General features: G+C 35.2%; 1 protein-coding gene across 4 annotated transcripts in view; it reads left to right on the forward strand.

Moving 5' to 3' along the window:
* The window catches only part of CRACDL (CRACD like), a 91494-nt gene extending 81930 nt beyond the window's left edge, over positions 1-9564 (forward strand). For all 4 annotated transcript variants that reach the window (XM_039340602.1, XM_039340598.1, XM_039340600.1 and 1 more), the window contains 3 exons: positions 990-1174; positions 6606-6753; positions 8055-9564. In XM_039340602.1, the coding sequence (XP_039196536.1) occupies positions 990-1174; positions 6606-6753; positions 8055-8194 (473 nt within the window). In that variant the 3' untranslated portion in view covers positions 8195-9564. The remainder of the gene's footprint in view (positions 1-989; positions 1175-6605; positions 6754-8054) is intronic.
* The last annotated feature ends 13695 nt before the right edge of the window (positions 9565-23259 follow it).

The raw sequence follows: 23259 nt of genomic DNA on the forward strand, positions 1-23259 counted from the left end.
AATACAAATACTGTGTTCAAAATTACCATTCTCCTTCTTCAACCATTTAGTCTGTGACTGACTCAAAAACATACAGCATGTTACAAGGTACCCCAGAATATGTAATTTCAGGGTTATAGGACAATAGGATAAGAGAACAGCCCTTATTCCATAAATCATGGATCAATAATTCCTGAGCTCTTGTCTATTTATGGAAATTACCACAAGTCCCATCCAGTTGCTTTAACTCTAGTTTCTAGTATCAATGTGAATTATCTCCTTTACTATACTGCGTAAAGAATTTATTAAAATCTCAGTAACTGACCTGAAAGAAAGTCCAGATCAGAGGTGCAACTATACATAATGTCATTTTCTGGAAGGGGTAAGTTCTATGAACTTCTGTTGTTCTTGCTTCTTTTACTTCTTCTGGCTCTGAATAACTGCAGCTGTAGAAGCACAGCAACTATTTTCTCTATATCTGCAGTGTCTACTTTGACATTATAATGTTTGACATTGTCAACATCATCATTGTCATCTCAGTATATATGACTGCTCATCTCAAGTTCATGACTCTGGGCAACTAACAATAATTAAAGTCATATAAAAAATAAAAACAAACAACATGTAATTTGCAACTAGGGAGAAAACAAATTCACCCATAAGAAATCAATATGACTAGAGCATGGGTTCAGCTATCCCTTCAGATCCCCAGACATTGTGATAAAACCATGTCTTTAGGACCATATGAAAGGACAACAGGGTCTGGGTGCTCTAATCTTGGGGGGTGAGTATGTGAAATGATACACCTACATCAGCTCTGGATTTCTTATCTTGGCATGTATGTGATGTTTGATGTATGTGAATATTTCTCTTTAGAAATACTGCTAGACATTTGTAAGGTTTACAAGAAAAGGTTTGCTCTTTTTTTTTTTAACTTTGTGCTTGGGAAGATGGTTCTAAAAGGCAAGGAGAACCCATTATAATAATCTTCCTAAATCTTATCTCAACAGAGACAAGTGTGTTTCCTCCTGTGACTGTTACAGATTATGGAAGAACAGCTGAAATGCCAACTTGGATTAGCATAGCAAAGCAAAAGCAAAAGATTGTTGAACAAGACTTTAGCAAAGAAGAGAAGCCAGAGGAACAGGATAAAGCAGATGCAGAAAAACAAATAAAAGAGAAGAAAACAATGGAGGTACGTAGTTTACCACTGATTGATTGGTGTGTGTCATCTCAGTGGCAGTTCTTTCAGTTTTGTTGATCAGTCCTCTAAGCCAGGGCTTTTCAACCAGTGGTACGGGTACCACCTGTGGTACATTGGCACCTGGCAGGTGGTATGCGACCATCCTAGAAAAGTGGTAGCGGGGGGGGGGGAATGAGCTGAACTGGTGGCAGCACCGCACAAGCCTGAGCGAGAGATGGCTGGAGCTGCAGGGCTGTCAGGGCTCAGCGGAAGTGCCAGGATCAGCGCTTCTTCAGGGCTGTTAGGGCTCAGTGGAAGCACCAGGATCAGCACCAGGCTCCAGCTGGAGTTCGGCACTAATCCTGGCGCTTCTGCTGAGCCCAGAAGAAGCGCCGATCAGCTGGAATGTTGCAGCATCTCCAGGGTCTTGTGATTTACATTCAGATGCTTGGCAACTGATTCATATTTATGATGGTCACAGTGTCCCGGGTCATGTGAAGTGACCAAAACCTGCTGCAACCACCCAGAAGAAGTGGGGGGAATAAAAACCAAACACCCCCCACCCCACCCCGCTGCCAATCCTCAACAGAAATGCTGACAACAATGAAAACCTCAGACAGGAGGAAGAGCGCCGCCGGGTGGGCAGGCAGGTGTCTTGCTTGGCTGTGCCTTGGGGGGCACTTTTTTCAGTGCCATTGTAACTTCGAACAGTCACTAAGCAAACTGTTGTAAGTCAAGGACTACCTGTACTTTATCACTTTTTTACTTTTTTTGGTCATCAAGTTTTGACACCTTGCTAGGTGACTGGTGGTACTCGGATATTGCCATATCAATTTATATTCCTTACAGCAGTGACCCCCAACCTTTTGGGCACCAGGGACCGGTCCCATGGAGAGATATTTTTCCACAGATTGGAGGGGCCATGGTGGACCAGGGTTGGAGACCCCTGCCTTACAATTTGGTCAGATTGGTTAGGAATCTGAATTTCCCTTATAAGCCAAACTCTTTAGTTATTAATAGTTTAATATAAACCACTCCTTTCCTCTCCTAGATTCACACAGATAAATGCAGTATGTCCCAGTACATGCAGGAAAACAAACCTTTATGACATCATACAAAGCTCTTCTGATGCTGAGTGAGAACCCTGCTTTTGATGGCCTGTCACTTTCTATTTCAGTTGAATATGTATTCCAACCTATCCCAAACTTTGAATTTTCCAAATGTGTCTGCCTTATTGTGATTAGGGATAAACCAATCTGTTTTTTCACCTGAGACACTTTTACATATATTTCCACTTATTCTGTATCAATGTAGCTTTGTGAATATTAAAATGATCTTTATTAGATATTTTACTGCTTTCATTATCTATGGAGATTCTCAGTCATCCATGTCATGATTGTCCCAAAGGTGCTTTTTCAAGAGGCAACTGAACTTGTTTTTTCTTTGAACAAAACTTTCTTTGAAAAAAAAAGAAGAAGCTTCTTGGATGAGAGGGGAAATGTCTTCAAAGAAAAAACAAGAAAGTCCAGTTGCCTTTGAAAAAACACCTTTGGGACGACTTCTTTCATTCTGCAAGTGTGTATCTGTTGAACACTTAAATAAAAATTCAAATTAGGCACCAATGTTAAGTTGGAATCTCAAGTGTGTCACTTTTGAATGTTGCTATTATAACCAAGACAGCATAAGCTGAACATTTTAGAATGAGTTGTTTATACTGATAATTGACAATATAAAATTGCTCAGGTGTACATGCATATGTATGTCATTGTGGAAAAAATGCCCACTTTAAATCAGGAATCAAAACAATGTAAATCATGCCACATTTACAGTCAGAATGTAAAATCTTATAATGTATAAGATACCCTTACTATGATCTGCCCTCTAAATTCCATATTCCCACAAAGGCTCCAATTCCCTTTATTAATACTAGCACTTTCTAACAAAAATAGTATCCTCTATTGTAGTGTTTCCTTGTATATCTCACCAAACTATTCTCATTTGGATGTGCAAAAAAGTAGCAAGAAATAGCAAGCCAAAGATATTAAAGCTAGAAGATAAGAAAAAGAAATGGAATTTTATCTAAAATTATGTTTCATACCACAATTCTTGATATCCCTACATACTTTTTTACCTTTGCAAACTATCCTTGCTTCTATGATCTTCATATAGAGTCAGTTTGGTCTAGTAGTTAAGGCACTAGACTAGAAAGCAAGAGGCTGTGAGTTCAAGTCCCACCTTAGCCATAAAAGTCAGCTTGGGCCACTTACTCTCTCTCAGCCTTACTCACCTCCCAGGGTTGTTGTGAGGAAAATAGGAGGAGAAAAATATGTTGGATATGTTTGCTGCCTTGAGTTATTTGTAAAAATAATAAATAAATATAAATATATTGATTTATTTTCTGATCTCTCTTTTGGGATCAACCATGATTTTTTTTTTCATTGTTCTAAATCCATTTGCTTTTTCTTCAAATATTTTTGTAATTCAATCCTTGATCATTCTTTCTATATCAGGGATCCCCAATCCCCAGTCAGTGGAATGGGACCAGTCCGTAGCATGCCAGCAACCAGTCTGCACAAATAAGCAAAGCCCCATCCGCGGGATGCAGGCAGCACACAAAACCACACCCCCTCCAGTCCGCGGAAAAATCTCTCTCCATGGAACTGGTCCCTGGTGCCCAAAAGGTTGGGGACCTCTGCTCTATATGATTAAAATACGTTTTTCATACTTAATGACTCTAACTTCTATTCAGATTCATTAATCATTCATTCATGATCCTCTTCTTGCTTTACCATACAAATTATATTAAATTAGTGTTCTTTTTCATTTTAGATGTCCAAAAATCTTAAAAAGTGTTAAAATCATAAACAGCATTGACATCCTTTGACAGTATGCACTGAAAGTATATTTACTCCCTCAAATGCTGTTTTGCATCTCTTTTAGTATATGTATAAGTGTGTGTGTGTGTATATATATATATATATATATATATATATATATATATATATGTATATTTCATTTACACATAAACTATTCAACAATGCCTAATAGGTTGAGAACTTTGTCCTCATTTAAGTACACAAAATCTACATACCGTATTTGAAATGAACAACTTGTATCCTTTGCTATAAATTATGTTCCCTAGGCTATTAAACACCGCAGTTCATAACCACAATTTCTTCAACCTAGCATAAATAGTACAACTTCTTCTTTTTTTTTGCATTACTCTTCTATGCTTGTTTGGTTTATACAATTTATGTGGCTGCCCATCTTGAGTAAAACCAAAACCAACAGCAATGCAAAATAATGATAAAATCTACATCACATCAATATATACAGTAAGGCACCAAGGTCCAAAATAAGTCCTTTTCCTCTTACAGATCAATAACAAGAAGTTAGCCAATAGATTTACCTAAGAACCAGTCTTCAAGGTTTGAGGGAAAAGCCAGATCTTTTGCACTTTATGTAAAACTAACTAGCTGAGAGCTCTCCAGATCTTTGCAAGGGGTGGAGATATTGTTCCCCAGGATAGATGCTACAAAAGAGAAGACACATGTCTTGAGTTCTGCCAGGACTACTTAATATAAAGACCCAAAGCATCCTACCATGACAGATCTGATGAAGTGAACAGAAACAATTAGGGAAAAGCTGTCCCACAAATAAAGTCCCCACAGGATTTTATAGAAGACAGCCAGCATCTTGAATTTCATCAAGAGCCAGTGCAGTTCATACAGTCCTAATAATACATGAGCATATCATGAGATGCCCAAGATTATCTTTGCTGCCAAAGTAATTGAGTCTTTCAATTGCTCTTCAACAGCAGTCCCACATATGGAACAGGATGTCAGGTCCCAAGAATCAAGTTATCATGTAACAATTCTTCTGAGCACATTTTTTTCACACCTATAGACAGAATCTTGCCAAGCTAAAGCAAACTACTCCCTACGTGAAACATACTGTATACTCTGGGAACTATTAGAGAGGGGCTGTTTTTACTCTCTTTCTCTCACACAAATGATCTGAACTGAGTTGCCTCTTACTCTTCTCCAATGTGCTCCCTCCATCCTAGAAATCCAGACTATATTCCATCACATATTATACTAGTTCAAATGTGGGATCACTAGGGCATGATCTAGAAATTGGCACCCAAAGTGCATTTCTGAAAAGGCTCTGGGCCATGGCAGGGCCTCTCAGTCCAAGAAATCCCCAAATTGTGTACCAACACTATCTGGGGGAATGTAACTCTATTTAAAGTTAGATAGAAAAAAATGGGAGGGATGCAGCAGGTGGGCTTACTAAGGTTGACCCAAACAGCCTCCAAACACTGAAAAATATATCGACAGAATCATTTAGGTACTGGGATACTTGGATATCACCACTGTCCTCACTTATGTTATTGGATGCCCTTACCCAGTGGCTTCATATAGATGTTTAATATGGATGGGGGAAAAGTAGATCCCTGAAACATTTCACACAGCAGGGATCTAGAACCAGACCTTCTACTGCAGTGGTGGCGAACCTATGGCACGCGTGCCAGAGGCGGCACTCAGAGTCTTCTCTGTGGGCACATGCGCCATCGCCCCAACCCTGCCTCTCGCTGTGGCCCCCTCACCAGCAGCTCCCCCAGAGGAGAGTCGCCCCGAGCGTGGCCCATGTGGAGCAATGCAGCCAAGGACATGGCAACCGGGCAGTGGGAACAAGACCCCACCCTTGTGTCCCGTCGCACACAGTTGATGCTGTGGGACATGGGCAGAGGGCGTGGCCACCATGGCGCTGCTGGGCCACCATGGTGATTGGCGGGCTGTGGAGGCAGTGAGTGGCCCTGTGGGCAGGCGGGGCAGATGGGGAGCAGGGGTGGGGCTGGTTTTTGGGCACTTGGTCTCTAAAAAGTTCACCATCACTGTTCTACTGTAACCAACTGGAATTGGCCCTGGAGAAAGGAGAAGAACCACTGTAATAGTACACTTCCCACTCCCAATCCTCAGAGCTGTACTGTGTTGATGGTATCAAAAGCTGCTGAGAGATAAAGGAGGGCTTGAATGGAGGTATAACTCCATCCCAGTCCCACCAAAGATTATCAATACGTATTCATTGTCCTCTCAGTAATATAATTAGGTCTGAAACTTGACTGAAAAGGCTCCAAATCATAAATCTGGAAAGGAATAAGCAATTCCTTTTACCTGATCTAGCAGGGTTATAATAGTTGTTGATAAATCTGTCTTCCATGAATTAAATTCCAATTATCAAGTCTTACGATAATAAATTCCACAGGTCCATTACATGTGAAGAGTGCAGCAACTGTAATATGTAACAAGATAATTTCAAAGATGAGCAGGAGACCCACCTCTGCTGTTTACTTATATGTTGTTTGTTAACTACACTCATATTCTCTTTCCAAAATAATTATTTCAAACTTTACTAATTGTCTCTTTGTACTTTTATTTAGGAAGTGGTAAGGCAACAGTCAGATTTGCCTCAGAACATAGTATCACCTTCCCCATTCACAGCTTCTGTTGGAGAAACAAAGAAAGAGACAAAGTTGGAAATGCAAGACTCTTCACTAAGAAATAGCCCGTCATCCCATCAGAACCCTGGTATGAAAAAAAGTAGTCAAAATACTAGGCTACTATTGTTCCACAGTATGCAGGGACTTGTACTAAGCCATAATAGGATTAGGCTTTGGCTTGGCATGCAGTATCAATTCGACCAATTGTGGGTAATTAAAAAAAAACTGTGGTTAAACAAAACATGAGAGAAGCAACCTAGAATTAAGGAGAAACTTCTTGACAGTTAGAATAATTAACCAGTGGAACAACCTGCCTCCAGAAGTGGTGAATGCTCCAACACTGGAAGTTTTTAAGAAGAGACTGGACAGCCATTTGTCTGAAATGGTATAGGGTTTTCTGCCTGAGCAGGAGGGGTTGGACTAGATGATCTCCAAGGTCCCTTCCAACATCATCATTATTATTATTATTATTATTATTATTATTATTATTATTATTATGTAGACTCATTAACTATTATTATAGTACTTTTCATTTGCTATTTATAGTAATATTATTTTGTGCCTAAGTCACATGCCATTAAGACTTTGTTCATATACATGTTTCAAATATATACGGTAATCAAAACAAAGTATAAAAGTGCTTTCTGTGAATATATATGCAGTTATATGTGGAATCTTGTCTAATCCAGATGAACTGAAGATCCAGTGTTCACTTGCTGAAGGAGTAAAAGAATCTAGGTTTTGTTTCTGTGGCCTATGTAGAAGGTTCTTTTTATACAGATTTATTTTCTTTATTATGTTTAGAAAACATTAATTCTCTAACAATACTGCATGGGATGAACCTGACAGTGCTAGAATACTTTTGTAGACAATATAAAAATTGTATTCATAGTTCATTTGCACAGATCGAATTCTTACCCAGCCTTGCCTAGTAGAATCTCAGAGAGTTAGCCGATAGTGCAGAACATTGAGTTTCTAGAAAAAGGATTCTCAGATTGGGATCTGTAGATCCCTGATGGTCCACAAGATCTTTCAGATAGTCTGCTACATTTCCCTACATTCATTGGCCAGAGTTAGTTTGCTCCCTCAGCTCCTGCTTTTCCTGTATCATCAACTATCAGCTGGCCATGCTTTTGGAGATTTTAGTACACAGATACCTACTGAAGAACTTTTGTGACCGATACACCTGTGACAAAAGCTACGCTATAGCATGAAGTATGAAAAAACAATTTTCAATACATGCTTAGTTTGGAATTAATACTTTGGTAGAAATATTAAATGGGTGCTGTTTAAATTGGTGTTCCACATATTTTCAGATATTTATTTGACATTTCACAATTGCAAGTTTGAGAAATACTGTAATAGAAACTTTTTTCCCCCCATATGCAGCTCAGCCATCATTGCCAAGTGAAAGAGGAGATATAAAGCCGCTTAGGAAGATTGGTCATTCTCCAGATCAACCCTCATGGATGGAACTTGCCAAAAAGAAATCCCAAGCATGGAGTGACATGCCACAGAGGATAAAATAGATTAAATAATTTTGTGCTGTTTTATGCATCCACATCAGCACCCATCAGTGGATCAAATGTTTTAGTAAAACAAAAGTGCTGATTTTTCAAACTAAATTGATTGAATTGATAAGGATAATAAACCTATGGTACACCAAAGAGACTACAATGCAAGAGTTTCAGAAATGTCATCACATTTGTACAGTACTATAGGACAATTCTTGAAAATGACTATAAGCAATTTAGCTTTGCAAAAGAAATTATTGAGATGAAAATTATTGCTTACTGTGTTTCCTTTCATTTTTTCACCCGTAAAATGTTATGCCATGAATATTGTTAGAAGATTAACTAAAAATTAGGTAACTATTGCTTTAATACAGTGAGAATAATAATCCAATCAAAATGTCTTTCTGAGATATACAATTACAGCAGACTAGAACAGAAATATCTTTTCAGACATACAGGAAAAACGTTTTAATGTGATTAAGTGAATGAATGAAAATGAAATAAAAATCAGGTTTTAATAATTGCTTCTTAAGATGGAGTTGGAAATTAGCTAAGATACCTGTGGTTTAGATCCCTACCTTTTAATATAATAAAAGATGAAAACTTATATTAAAACAAGAGATTGTGTAAAGATGCTGATTAAGACATCCTTGAGAGAAGTGTCGGCTTTGGCCATCAGCTTTGAAGGTAGTAGAGCTATACCCTTTCCTGAGGAAACCATCATCTGAACTAGCAATATCAGATTATTATTTTCCTGTTTTTCTCTTTTTAGGGCAGGTTCTTAAGAAGGTGGTGGACCCTATGGGAAACTGTAGAAGAAATGGCTTATCTGAGTCTTTTTTTCAGCTGGATTTCAAACCTGGATATGTTCTGAAAGTATATTGATAGTTTCTTGTGGGAATGAAATAAGGGAAAATCACTCTGTAGCTTCTGACACCATAAATCATGGCATTGTTATGGACCATTGCCTGGAGTTTGAAGTGGGAGGCACTATTTTATATAAATCAACTAATCTTTGCTTATATTGTAGAAATGCTATTGAATGAAAATTATAAAGAGTTGGGCTATTGTTTGACTCTTCCTACCTTTCAGGCAATTTAAGGTACTATATTTTGAGGTATCCATGCATAGTGAAAAGTTCTAGATCACTTTTGGACTGAAAGCTTTATTATGTATTATATTAACCATTCCCATTTTTTGCATTGCATACAATAATGTTATCTTTCTTATTCTAGGTTTCATCCCCATAACATGATAATTTCTCATGTTAAAGTTCTTTGTGACTTACTTCCCAGTAGTTGCATTTGGAATTGTACTTTAAATTTTAACATCTATATTTCTTTTAATATTGTGTAGAGAATTGTAATAAATTTGTAAATCCAAAATACCTTGTGTGAATAAAGTTGATTGTTGTCTTGTTTCAAGTTTAAAATTCACAACATAGTTACTAGGTGAGAATAGTAATTTACTCATGGCTGAATAGATAACTGAGAGACAAAGAAAGGAATGTAAATCAAAACAGAGTCTCTGGGAAAGAAAGCTTGTCAGGATAATTTTGCTTCCAGTAGGAACAATCAGAAGAGAAGTCAAAATCCAGTGAAATTTTCATTTCTACTGTGAATCATGACTGACTGAAGACATCTTTGTGAATGAGCAGTAATGAGAACTGCTTTGTAGAATGAAAGATGGGGAGTAGAAAGTTTCCAGAGAAGAATGGAAGATCACCCACAGATGCTCTGAATGGCAGCTCTTCATGAGATCACAAAAGACCAGTTTCATGCTGGTCTGAAGACCAGAAGCAAAGGGGGATGACATCTTTGCTTTCAGCAGAAGTGGAGCCTTTAATAAGGACACTAAGCTAACCAAATTCATTTTCTAGATACATTTGGAAATGTTCAATTTAACTATCGATAATAGAGACCTTCAAAATAGGGAGCTTATTTTAAGACCTGGTGAATCTTACCTTCTTCTTTGGATTTAAGAAATTTTAAGACTTAAGATACAATAATGTACAATTGGCAAAAAATGTTTTGTTTTGCAAATTGCAAAAATAAAAAAAATGGCAGCAGGACAAATTAATGTGGACATGAAAATCATCCAGATGGACCCAGTTATTGCATTTGATTGCATAAAATAATATTTACTGACCCTGTACCTGTGGAAAAATGCTAGGATGAAAAAGAAGAAGAGGAAGAAAAAAAAACATCTAGTTGATAAAAAACAGAAAAGGATTTGATTTAAGAAAGTTGTAAATGGATCCAGAGAGATTTGAAATATTGGTTATTTGTACTGTAAGTTATGAAAAACAATTATATAATTAAATAATATATTTGTGGGAAACAAATGAAATGGAACTAAACCCACCCATATTAACAACTGAGGCCTGATGAAGGTTGCAAATGGACATTAGAAGGAACTAAAAGAGCAGGCAGAAAAAATGTTAAAATGACCAAGCCAGCCATAATCATTTCATATCTTAAAGAGTTTTTTGATAATTGAACTTTTTAATAACTAAAGTCTCAGAAAGGATACAAATTTCAATGGATACATTTTTACAAAATGATGAGCAATTTTTTAAAAAGATTTTTATTGAATTTTTTTTCACACATTCAATAGTATTTGTTCAACAAACGTGCTGTCTGAGTTTACATTCACTAATATATATTTAATTCCTAATCCTTTGTTCTTTCCTCTAGCCATCGATAAAATAAGTCCCAAGTTTGATAATATTTTGTTTCTTCTTTTCCTTTCAGCCTCAGAGTCAGTCTATCCATCTCCGCGCATTCTAGTATTTTTTTAATTATTTCTTTATCTGATGGTATTTCAACATTTTTCCCATATTGCATGAATATAATTCTTGCCGCTGTTGTAGCATGTAGAATCAAATATATGCTTTATTTATCAGTCTTTTCTGGCATTATATCTAATTTAAAAAGTTCAGGTTTAAAATCTACGTATTCCCCAACATCTTTTCTAGCCAGGCATGTATTTTTTTCCAATAACTCTTTGCTTTGGCAGATGTCCACCAAACATATGGACATGTTTATCTCATATAGGTATAGATTTCTGAAGGCAACAAATTGAGCTCAATGAAATGGGAACATCAAAGACAAATCAGTAAAGGCATCAGGATAATGGAACAACTGCAACAAGAAATCTTTGATGATGCCTCTTTATGTGATTTACAAAGTAAGCTGATGAAAAACTCCTCCTGAATGTCAAAGATTGATGAAAGATCAAATGTTGTTGGAACGATTTAAAGTTTAACATTGTGAAAAGCAGAAAGAAGGAATATAAAGTTGGACTATTTGATCAGGGATAAATTTGTTTGATATTTCTGGTAACTCCTAATGGACTTTTCGTTGAACAAGAATTGTAAAGATAGGCTATGGGAAAAAAAGTTTTTTTTAATTTATAATTTTAAAAGCATGTCAAAAGTTAGTTCATTAGTTTATGCTCTAGTGATGAAGGTTGGAAGGCACTTCTTTATTATAGTAGTTGTTGCTTTTTTTCCCTTTTACTTTTATACTTCTCTTTGAAGCTTTAAAATAGCTATTCCTTTTTTCAGGTTCACATTGCTGCTTCAAAATCAAAAATTCTGCATGTTTATATACTGTACATAGAGCTGCTTTGCTTACAGAAACAGTCAGGAGCATCTTGCAAAAAGGTTTGAAGCTAAAAACAAGATGCTGCTTCTGCTGCTTTAATAATCTGTGCCTCTGGGATAGTTCTTCTTTCAAAGAATTTTCAGATTGCTTAAGTTCCTGTAGATTATCATTTAAAAGATCTGATACACATCTTGCCTAGTAACATACAGCTTCCTCTCTTACTGCATTAAACAGTGGATCTGCATAGATCTCTGCAAGTTTAAACAACAGATTGAAGGTGATACATTTCTGAAAGTGATTATTTCTTTAAAGTAATCATTGTGGTTAGACTTGCTACATATTTAGTATATCACATTTACTATCTTTCATTGATGGGGACTATTTAAACTGTGTAAAGTTAGCACATAAATATATTAATAAAGAAAATAACTGATTAAAAATGTGAGAGGGAATTTCTGAATGACTTTTCGGAACAGTTGGCCCTTATAAAAGAAGATTGGAATGAAGACTGTTCTTTCCTCATTGCTCTCTCTTCTGTTTTCAGATTAAAAGACACAAAGAAATGTCAAACATGAGAGAGGGAAGTGCTTTGATATTAAATAGCGCTTTGATGTTAAATTTAAAAACATATACCATTCAAGTGATCTTAGCTACTGTTAAGAAGCCAGTGTTCGGAACATGAGACTACTATTCCATCTCAATGTACACAAAGTGCCCAAGAGAGATTACAGAGAATGCTGGTAAATTTTATATCTCTCAATTGACCCACTTTAATAGGAACCTAACTTGGATAAGAAGCATGTGAGAGAATACAGAAGCATGAACTTATTTCTATAGCTTGCTTTAAACCAGTCAAATGCCCTTCATTGGTATATTCCTCTGCTATTATATGTATAGGTACACAAGCATTATAGTAGAAAACTTGCATAAAAGCTGGAAAGAGAGGGGAGGGTTTGTATGAGCGAAAGCAAAAATATTATTGCAAAGATTGATTGGATCCTGCCTCCCCTTTGCAAATGTAGTGTACTAGGTAACTTTCCTGTCAATACAGAACATCTGATTTGCAATAATGAAGGACAACTCAGCTCATTGATGAGAATTACACAAGGGAGGGGGAATTTGTGAAATACTTCACATCATTCACTGTTTGGATCTGAACATGCTATTTCGACATAACCCCCTCAAGATTGTAAAATGTCATTGCACCAAAAGGGATGCAACTTCAGGTACATCAGAAGTTCACTCAGACTTGCTTCTTTGTATATATGTATAGAATTATAAATAAACCTGGGGCTTGTGTATAAAAGCAAAATTTATATCCACAAAATAACTTTCAGTCTTAACATGTCTATTGAGAAACAATAGCATGGCATTCAGTGAGCCACCATCAATACAAGTGTACATAAGAATGCAGGCTTAACATTAAAATACAAGCTCATGTGTGTAAATTTATGTGATTACTATAATATGAACTTCAAATATTTTAAGTAAACAGTTTAAAGTCTCATATATTTTTTTGAAGTTAGAATGCTGACCGGCAGGCTTTTTGGTGTTTCTTTTTCTTTCCTTTCCCTTTCCCTTTTTATTTTCTTATGATTGGAATGGTTGTTTTTGGTATCTCTAAGTATTTTTTTTTGGAACGGACTTTTTCTATTTAATTATTATTATTTTTTTTTCTTCTCCCTTCTTTTTATTGTAATGACTCTTTTTTGAAGGACTTTTTTCTGTTTAATTTTTTGTAATTTTTAAGAAGGAGTAAAGCTTTTTTTAATTCTTTTTCTCTTCCTTTTTTTTTTTCTTTTCCCTTTTTTCTTTTTATTATAATGACCTTCTTTGGAGGGAGTTATGATTTTTGAAGGAATTTTTATAATTTTTTAAGAAGGGCTAAAGGTTTTTCTTTAAGATGGCTCCAAAGCGTCCAGGGATTTCTACAGCTTCTAAATCAACAGTTTCACCCTCTTCTGGGGGTCAGCTAATAACTATGAAGGATTTGCAAAACATGATGGGAGATGTTATAATTCAAATTAGGGCAGAAATGAAAAAGATTTTAGAGGAAAATAATAAGATCTTGAGACAAGATTTTGTTTTGGCTTTAGAAGGAGTTGCTTCTGTTCTTGAAAAGGTGAACTCCCATGTGGAAGAGGTAGCTGAAAAAGTGGACATAATGGAGGGGAAAATTGAAAGTATGGAAAAAGAAATGGAAAATGAGATTCTTATGCTTCAATATGGACAAATGGAATATGCCTTAAGAATCAGAGGCCTGGAAGAGTCTTTGCAAGAAGATTTGAAAGAAATGGTTGCAAAGGACTTTGCATTGATTTTGAATAAAGAAAAAGAGGGAATACTTAGTGAAATTGAAAAATTATTTAGGGTTAACTCTGTGGTGGCAGCACAGAAGAATCTGCCAAGAGATGTGGTAATTTACTTTGGTAAAAGATCCTTACGCAATCAAATTGTGCAAGCCTATTATAAGAAGAGATTTCAAATTGCTTCACAAGATGTCATAATTTTTAAGGAGATCCCATCTAAAATTTTAAGAAGAAGAAAGGAGTTTGCTTTTCTAGTAAATGAACTTAAAAAGAGAAAAATTCTATTCAGATGGGATATTCCGACTGGAATGGTGGTGAACTACCTGGGGACATGTCATAGACTTAATACTGTTTCTCAAGCAAAAGATTTTTATACTTCGGTCCTGGGGGTATGTGCATCGCCATCTATTAGGTCTCAACAAGTCCAGATTGAGGAGCAGAAGACAACTTGTGTAGCACATAACTCCAAAGAAAAGCAGCAACAGAAGAAGGTTAAGGAAGTTTCATATTCAGCGGTCTCTGAATCTCTGGGAGATGTTGGACCTATAAAGTCTTTGGAGCAATCTTCAAGGGTGGCTCTGGGAGAAGTTAGACCTACAAAGTTTTTGGAGCAATCTTCAAGGGTGGAATTGCTGCCTGAAATCGAAATTGGGAAATTTCAGCTTGAGGGGCACCAACAAGAGAGGAACGGGCAGAGGATAACTTGTACAACTTACAACTGTGAAGATCAACACAAGGAGGAATTCACTGAGGAAGTTTTACAGGTATCGGTCCCTGAGACTTGTGCAACATATAAATGTAAAGAAAAAGTAACATATAAATGTAAAGAGAAAGACCAACAGAAGAAGGAGGTTGAGGAAGTTTCACAGGTACTGATTCCTGAGCTGGTGGGTCAACCAGGACTTACAAACTCTTTGGAGCGATCTTCAAGGGCAGAATTCCACGCATTTTTTTCGATGCTTGCGGGCAAGAGAGACCGATATGGATTGTGCTTATAGTAGATGCAACTGGCTATTAGACAGAAGATTATGGATATTGAATGAAAATTTTAGATAAGAAGTTTGTGTTTATAGTGGGTGCAACTGGTTATTGGAAAATTATGGACATTGAATGAGAATTTTAGACAAGAAGTTTACTATTGAGATTGTGGGAGAAGTAAAACTTATATCGTTTTTGGAAAGTGAGGGGATTCTAATAAATTTGTGTTTTGAAGGGAGTATAATTTGTTTAAGTTCCAAGTAAAGCTTAAATTTGGTTTTTAAATATTATTATTAATATTTCTAAGAGAAAATAATTTGTTTAATTAAATGTCTAGATTTGTTTAGGAGAGAAAGTAATGCTTAAATCTGTGTTTTTTGGAGGAAGTTTATATAGAATGATGATTGTATTTAGATTTGTTTAGGATTCAAAAGTGTTTCAAGTTTTTAAATATTATTAATATCTTTAAGAGAAAATAATTTGTTTAGCTAAATGTGTCTAGATTTGTTTAGGATTTTTAAGTTTTTTTTTTTGGATAGGTGAGAAGATTATGAAGATTGAAGGAAATATGTATTTACTTTAAGTTTTTTAAGAGTATTTAGTTTTGATGGTATAACAAAGGTTTATATATTTATTTTTTTTTGTATTAGGATAAAGAAAGAGGGAGAAATTAGATTTTACATTATAGGTATAGATATTCAAAGAAAGTAATGTTTAAATTTGCGTTTTTGGAGGGAGTTTATATAGAATGATGATTGTATTTAAATTTGTTTAGGTTTTAAAAGTGTTTTAAGTTTTTTTTCTCAATTAAGCCTGTATTCAGCTCTGGGAAGTCCAGGGGAGGGTTTGGGAGGTTGGGTAGGAGGGGGGTGAGGTAGGGTTGGGGGGGGTATGGGAAGGGGATTTGTTTTTGTAAAATTTAAAAATTTTCAATTAAAAAAAAAAAAAAAACTATTTATGTATGCATGTACTCTAAAGCGTCTTTATTTTATAGTCTTATTTGCCTACTATCTAATAGTTTATTTGGATTTTCTATTTCCTTGCATTCATTGGCAATCTTCCCGAACACCTACGAATGAATTGCTCTAAAACAGCTTAAAGGAGGTCAACCAAGAAAACACTATTTTGTCTTCTTAAAAGCTGTGCTATAAATAAGCCTTGCTTCAGTAAGTTAGGTGGATACTTTTTGGGGATCATAAGTATCACTGGCACCAAAGGCCAACCCATATTAAGAGAGTTTATGGGGTTTTAGTGGAATTAGATTCAGAACCTGAATTAGTTAAAGATTGTATGATTAAATGGGCACAGAATATTGGTGAAACGATTTCAATGGATATTTGGGAACTTATTTGGATAAGAAATGTTAAATTCACACAAGCGCAAAATTTAAGAGAGAATTTTTATAAGATGTTTTATAGATGGCACCTTGACCCAAAGAAAATGTCCATTATGTACCCTAATCTACAGCCGAAATGTTGGAGATGTGGATACTTGGATGCTACCTATTATCATATTTGGTGGACCTGTAAGCATATAAAAGCTTTTTGGATTAAGATATGGTGGAATATTCAAAGAATTTTTAAAAGGAGGGTAAAATTTACGCCGCAATTATTTTTATTAGGTATTGTTATTGACTGTGATGCTAAAGAGGTTACATTGATGTTAAATTTGATTACAGCCGCTAGGCTATTAATAGGACAATATTGGAAGAAGGAATCTTTGCCTACTTTACAAGAATGGTTTTACAAAGTTTCGTATTTGGCAGAAATGGCAAAGATTTCGGCTTTCTTAAAGGAGCAATCTCAAGAAAAATTTTTTGCGGTATGGGAAAAATGGATAAATTTCATACAATATAATTTGGATATGGAAAAATATTATTTAGCTTTCTCATAATTTGTAATGAATGCTATTTCTTTCTTTCTTTCTTCTTTTTCCTTTTTATATATATATAATTTTTATGTATTATTATTCATATATATTTTTCGTCTATTTTCTTCCTTTTTCTTTCTCTCTCTCTTTTCTTTTTTTCATTTTTTTATTTTTTTTTTTTTTTTCTTCTTAGTATATATTACTTATTTTAAAGTTTATGTTATGTATATTATTATTATATATATTATTATTGTGATTTTTAATCATTATTATTAACTATTTTATAAATTGTAAATGTTATTTTTAAAAAATTTGTTAAATAATCCTATATCCAGTTCTGGGAAGTCGGGGGGGGGTGGGGTGGTTGGGGAGGGGGGGGGTGGATTTTTATTTGTAAAACTTTTGAAAAATTTCAATAAAAAAAAAAAAAAAAAAAAAAAGTATCACTGGCACCATATATCTTTGCTGTTATTTGATTTTTCCTTTATTTCACAGACCTAGCATGATGTTGTGGTTAAAATATTGTAACTGGATTGGGGAAATTCAAGTTCAGGTTCCTTGAACATAAGTGTTGTCTGGGGGATAAAATTAAACCATGCAAGCCACCTTCAACTCCTGGAAAAGAGGGTGAATATCAGTCAATAAAGAAATAATACTCTACAGTATATCCTCTGGCTACCAAACAAGCATGTGAACATTTTAGACAGCATAAAGATTAGAAATTCTATCCTGTTCACTCAGGAACCATATTTGGACTTGCCTGAGATCAAGAAAAAAAATCATTGGTCTATCCTTAAACAGACCTATTTCCTTCTAAATGTTCTGCCATCAAACACCGGTAGCTTTTATAAATGCTAACTGGCATCTTTACATCCACTGGTGCAGCATATTGTCACTGCTTTAGAGGTTTTAAACTTCATTCCATCTCAGCCTCTTCTACTTGTTCTTGTCATTTCTTGGTTATTGACAAATAACACACAGCAAGGAAAACATCTAAATATTTTCTTCTTTAAAACTGGTCTCAATATTGTGACATCATGTATCCCCATGCTCTATATGAAGTCATTAAATAAATTCTTCAAGTGGATCAAAGAATCCAGAGTTCCTGTCTGTTTTACTGATCCACAGCTTTTTATCTCTCCTATTAATTCCACTAACAATTTTTACCACCTCAACTCTCAATTCTTGCTCTTTTCTCTCTCTTTTTCAGCTCACTAGCTACCACAGCCTCCTAAATCAATATGTTTCTGTCAACCTCTATTCCTTACTGACCTTCTCAAGTGATGATGATCAAGCCATCACTGAACAGGCCCTTCTTTTGTCAGTCATGCCTTCAAACTAGCATCTAAATGTAATGTCTTTCCATTACAAAAAGATGTTAAAAGATGACAATTGAAAGTTGCAAGTTGTTATTCGCATATATATATTTAAATAGAAAGAATTCAGATTTAAAAAAAACAGGAGTTAAAACAGAATCACGTCACCACAGAATGAGGGTTTTGTTTCCATATTCTGGAAATTATACTGAACTGAATCATATGTATTGCATATTAAAATGTCACATACATATATCCCATTTATTTGCTCCTGATGACCTCTCTGGTTTCTAATATTTTGCTGATAAGAAAAAGGGGAACAACTTTTATCAACCCCCTGTTCTGGGATTGAGCACATTCTAGCAGGATGATACAAAAGGAAGCACTTGACAATTGAATGTGACCCCTGGGTAGCACAACTTCAAACACAACATCTAATTTGATTTTTTCTAAAATAAAAAAATAAAAAAATCACATTTTTTCCTTCTGAGCTATGTGGCATATTGAAAAGCTTAGAATGAACATAACTATTAATCATTATGGTTAAGCACACATTCCTTGATTGATTTAGCCAGAAATAGAAAAACATTTTGTGATGCCACCTTACATTCACAAACTGATGAATGATGATTGTATCCCAGCTTGGGAATATGCATCTCCATCTCAACCTGGTTTAGTATATATTCCAAAATTCCTCTCTTCCTTTTTTCCTGTCTTCCTATTAATATGTATATTATAAAACATACCCCAAAGACATTAAAAATAGTGAGATAAAGGATGTTAAATAAATAGCTATTCTTATATGTTCTTTCCATACTACAATGGATTGTCTTTCTTTATACATTATTTTAGGACAGGGTATCAAACTGCTAGCCCATGGGCCGGATGCATCATGCTGAAACTGCGCTCACCCCATTGCCGGCAATGGAAAAAAGTTGTGATACATCACGACATGTCATATGATGTTGCAAGTTTGACACCCCTGTTTTAGTAAATCAGTAATTACTGATACCTTGGTGGTAACTGCTATAGGATAATAGGAAACATTAGGCAACAACTGCCATTAATTACTTTTCAGTTTCTGTTATATAATGCTTCCTTGTTGCTGATATTTATAATTTCTGATACTGGCATTTTCTGTAAATGCCAAGGAAATTGGATGATTTTATGCAATCTTCTCCTGCAGAGTTCCTCTGAGTTCAGGATATTATTTTGTGTCTGCTCAGACTTTTATCTTATATGGTCCTTTACTGCTTTTCTGTGGGAAATTCTCTTAAACTGCTGTCTATTATTTAAGCAACTCTATATTTATGTTTCCTCCCCCATTATAAGTTTCGCATGTGACTGTTTAAAACTAAAAAAGAATGTTTACTTTCCCATTTAATATTTTAAATATATAAAACACATACTGAAACTTAAGAGTGACAGATGGTATAAAGTATAAAGCATAAGCTGTTTCTTATAAACCTCACTAATCTTAGTTTCCATTTGTATATTGATTAATTCAATCTATCATATGCATATCACTATTTGCTTCTGGAAAATAACTCAAGGTGAATGTGAAACAGGATGGGAGGAGCTGCCATCACCCTCTCTATTTGAAGAAAGAAGGCATCCAGTTCTCTGATTTGATGCCGCCTAAATCTTCCTGGCACAATCTTCCTCTGCATGTATATTTATCTATTTATTAGATTTTTATCTTGCCTTTTTATTTTGATAGATAACTCAAGGCAGCAAACATATCCAATACTCCCGCGTCCTATTTTTTCCACAGCAACCTAGTGAAGTGAGGTGGGCAGAGGCAGAGTGAGACCCAAGGTCACCCAGGCAGCTTTCATGGCTAAATTGGGACGAACTCATAGTCTCCTCGTTTCTAGTTTGATTCCTTAACCACTAGACCAAACTGGTCTCTGTATAGCATTCATTTTGCCTTCTGCTCATTCATAAGCTGATCAGCATATTTTCTGGAACCTAGTTTGAGTCTTTATAGGAGATCCTACATGATTTCCTTGCATAAACTAACCATTTTGACCTTAATCTGTTTTTTTGTGGGAAACTTGTATTGTTCCTATGAGTTTCTTATTTTTGTTTCAACATTTTTTCTCATGTTATCTTGAGACAACATTGTGCTGACATTCCTTTAATCACTCTACAGTTCATTGACATCCTTTGACCTTGGTGACAGTCTTGTCCTGCCTGCTTATCTGCAAACTAAGTTTTGTTATTTGAGTTACTGTCTCTGTATCTTTCTAAATGTTTCCCAGCCTGATTTAAGTTTGTTTAAAATTTTCCATTTCTTTTCCATTCATTCACTAAAATATTTGAGAGCCAGTTTTGTGTAGTGACACTAGGCTAGAAACTGGGAGACCATGAATGCTAGTTCTTAGGCACTAAGCCAGATGGGTGATCCTGGGCTAATCCTTCTCTCTCAAAGTTATGAAAGAGACAGTAGCAAACCACTTCCTAAATCCTGCCTAGAAAACTCCTGGAGACTTGTCCAAGCAGTCTCCAGGAGTCAAAGTTAACTTAAAGGCACAATAAATAACAATTAAAATGGTTACATACAAAGCAGCGCATTTTATTATAGTTACAATATATATAACTTTATATTGTGTATAGTTGTGAATAATTATATGCCTTGTTGCAGAACAACCCAAATAGGTACCAGCTAATTAAACTTTGTACCATGTATCTAGACTCATACCTTCATGCATACTTTTTTATTGATCAGTTAGAAATATTTATGCTCTCTTCGGAATAAAAGTTTCCCATGTACTCTTTAATTATCTCCAACATAAGAGTGCAATAAAAATGTACTCTTGTGTTGGAGACATTTGTAATACAAGTTTGTGATAAAGTTTGAACGTTAAGCCAAACACCGAGAATAAAGAAATGGACAATTTATAAATATAATAAACATATAAACACAAGAAAATGTCACAAGAAAAATTGATTTAGAGATATGCTCTATATGCAGTATTTTTGAAGATATAAAAGGCATAAGCATTCACATTGAATCTTTTTATTGTTGAATTTATAAATTGCTGTGAAAGCATAAATTTAAACAGAGTTATGTTTGTTAAAAATAATTCATGTGAAAACAAAATTGTCAGTTTCATTCTAGGCAAAACTAATAAGATTTTCTCATTCCAAAAAGGAACTCCAAAAGTTCCTACTATTGAATAACTGCTACTGATACATGTATACTATGTGATTCTTTGTCTAAGAATGCTGAGAAGAAATTCAACAAGTAGCCACTCTTATTATCTAAAGTAGCTCCAAAGTGTCAGCGCTTGATGGAAATGGAGGAAAACACTTCTAATGGCAGATAGAGATGAGGACATTAGGGGAGGTTTTGTGAAAGTTTAAATTAATCAAAACAGAAGGGACTTACGCATGAAACAAACCCCATATACTATTTTATTTTAGTATTTTAATTAATATTTTAGTAATTATAATTTTTGTTTTGTCCAGCATGTGTAGATTTCTGCCAGATCTTCTGGTGAAAAATAAGGTCTCTATTCTACAATTGTCTACCTAATACTCCAGGGGGGGCCTTTCCAATATGCCTCTCCATCCATAGGATCAAAGATCACAGTTGGAAAAAAATGGAAGTTCTATTCTAGTTTGATTGCTATGAGACTAAATGCTTCTTTATATGTCACTGAACTTTAGCTTAACCCACCTACCTTTTACAAAGTTTATATCTGAACACCACTTAGCTGCCATGGTTTCCTTGAAGCTTTATTATTGTTTGTCTTTCCCTATGAGTTCTGGGCCAAGAACATACCCGAAGTACTAACATCAGTGAATGTGATAAAGTATTGCTCTGTTTCCTTCCTGGGTTTTGAATTACAGGAACAGAAAAACATTAATCATGAAATAAATGATGCTGGCAACATAGCTTCTGTAATTATCAAATTTGTTGTTGCTGGCGCTTTACTAGCTTAAGACATGGTTTATTAATTATTTTGTAATTCTACCTGCCAATTATATTTAACTGCTTGCTCTTCTTTGGTCTAGGTCTTTCAGCAAGATGAATGAGATGGCCTTATAGATGTTAAGACTGATTCTTCAAATTCTTGGATAGGTATTTAAAACACACCCAAGGGTCTGCTTTTAATATTAGTCCTAGAACATCCCCCCCAGGCCAAAAATTGTCAGCACAGAGTAACTGGATCTAACTATTATCTTTCTTTCCCAGACATGCTGGTGATAACAACATCCCTTCCTGGTAGGACACTAAAATACAGAAGATCAAATCACCCAATGTAACAATGCTCTTAGCATTGTTGCCAGATCAGCCTAAGACGATCAGCCTAAAGTGTTTCAAAGACATCCATTGAGATATGTGACATCCTAACAATGAAATATGAGTATTGAAATGGCAGTTTCATGACTAAATTGTCTGGAATGGAACCAAAGTTTTTTCTAACCAGTGGTAAAATACATTATTTTGTAAGGAAACACAATGTTGCAAACCCACAGAGAAAATTCTGTGTTGATATTATATATTTACAAGCTGTCCAGTTTATATGATAAATTGCATAACTTTTTTTATTAAAAGTTTTAAAAATTTTATACAATATATATCCCAAATGCCTCCCCCCTCCCCCCTTCCCCACTTTCCAGAGCTGATTGTTGTTGTTGTTGTTAATTGCGAAGTCGTGTCCGACCCATCGCGACCCCATGGACAATGTTCCTCCAGGTCTTCCTGTCCTTTACCATTTTCTGGAGTCCATTTAAGTTCACACCTACTGCTTCAGTGACTCCATCCAGCCATCTCATTCTCTGTCGTCCCTTTCTTCTATTGCCCTCAATCTTTCCCAGCAATCTTTCCCAGAGCTGATTACAGGGTTACAAATAAACAATCATAATCTAACTAACATTACCTAACTATACAAACAGTCAAATCCATAACATGCTTTAACTCCTTTTCAAAGTAAATATTAACAAATTAAATACAAAAATAATAATATAGTTAAAACTAAGAGTAATAT

This window comes from Crotalus tigris, unplaced genomic scaffold, assembly GCF_016545835.1.
Source record: "Crotalus tigris isolate CLP2741 ecotype Arizona unplaced genomic scaffold, ASM1654583v1 scf7180000017753.6788120, whole genome shotgun sequence".
Lineage (NCBI taxonomy): Eukaryota > Metazoa > Chordata > Lepidosauria > Squamata > Viperidae > Crotalus > Crotalus tigris.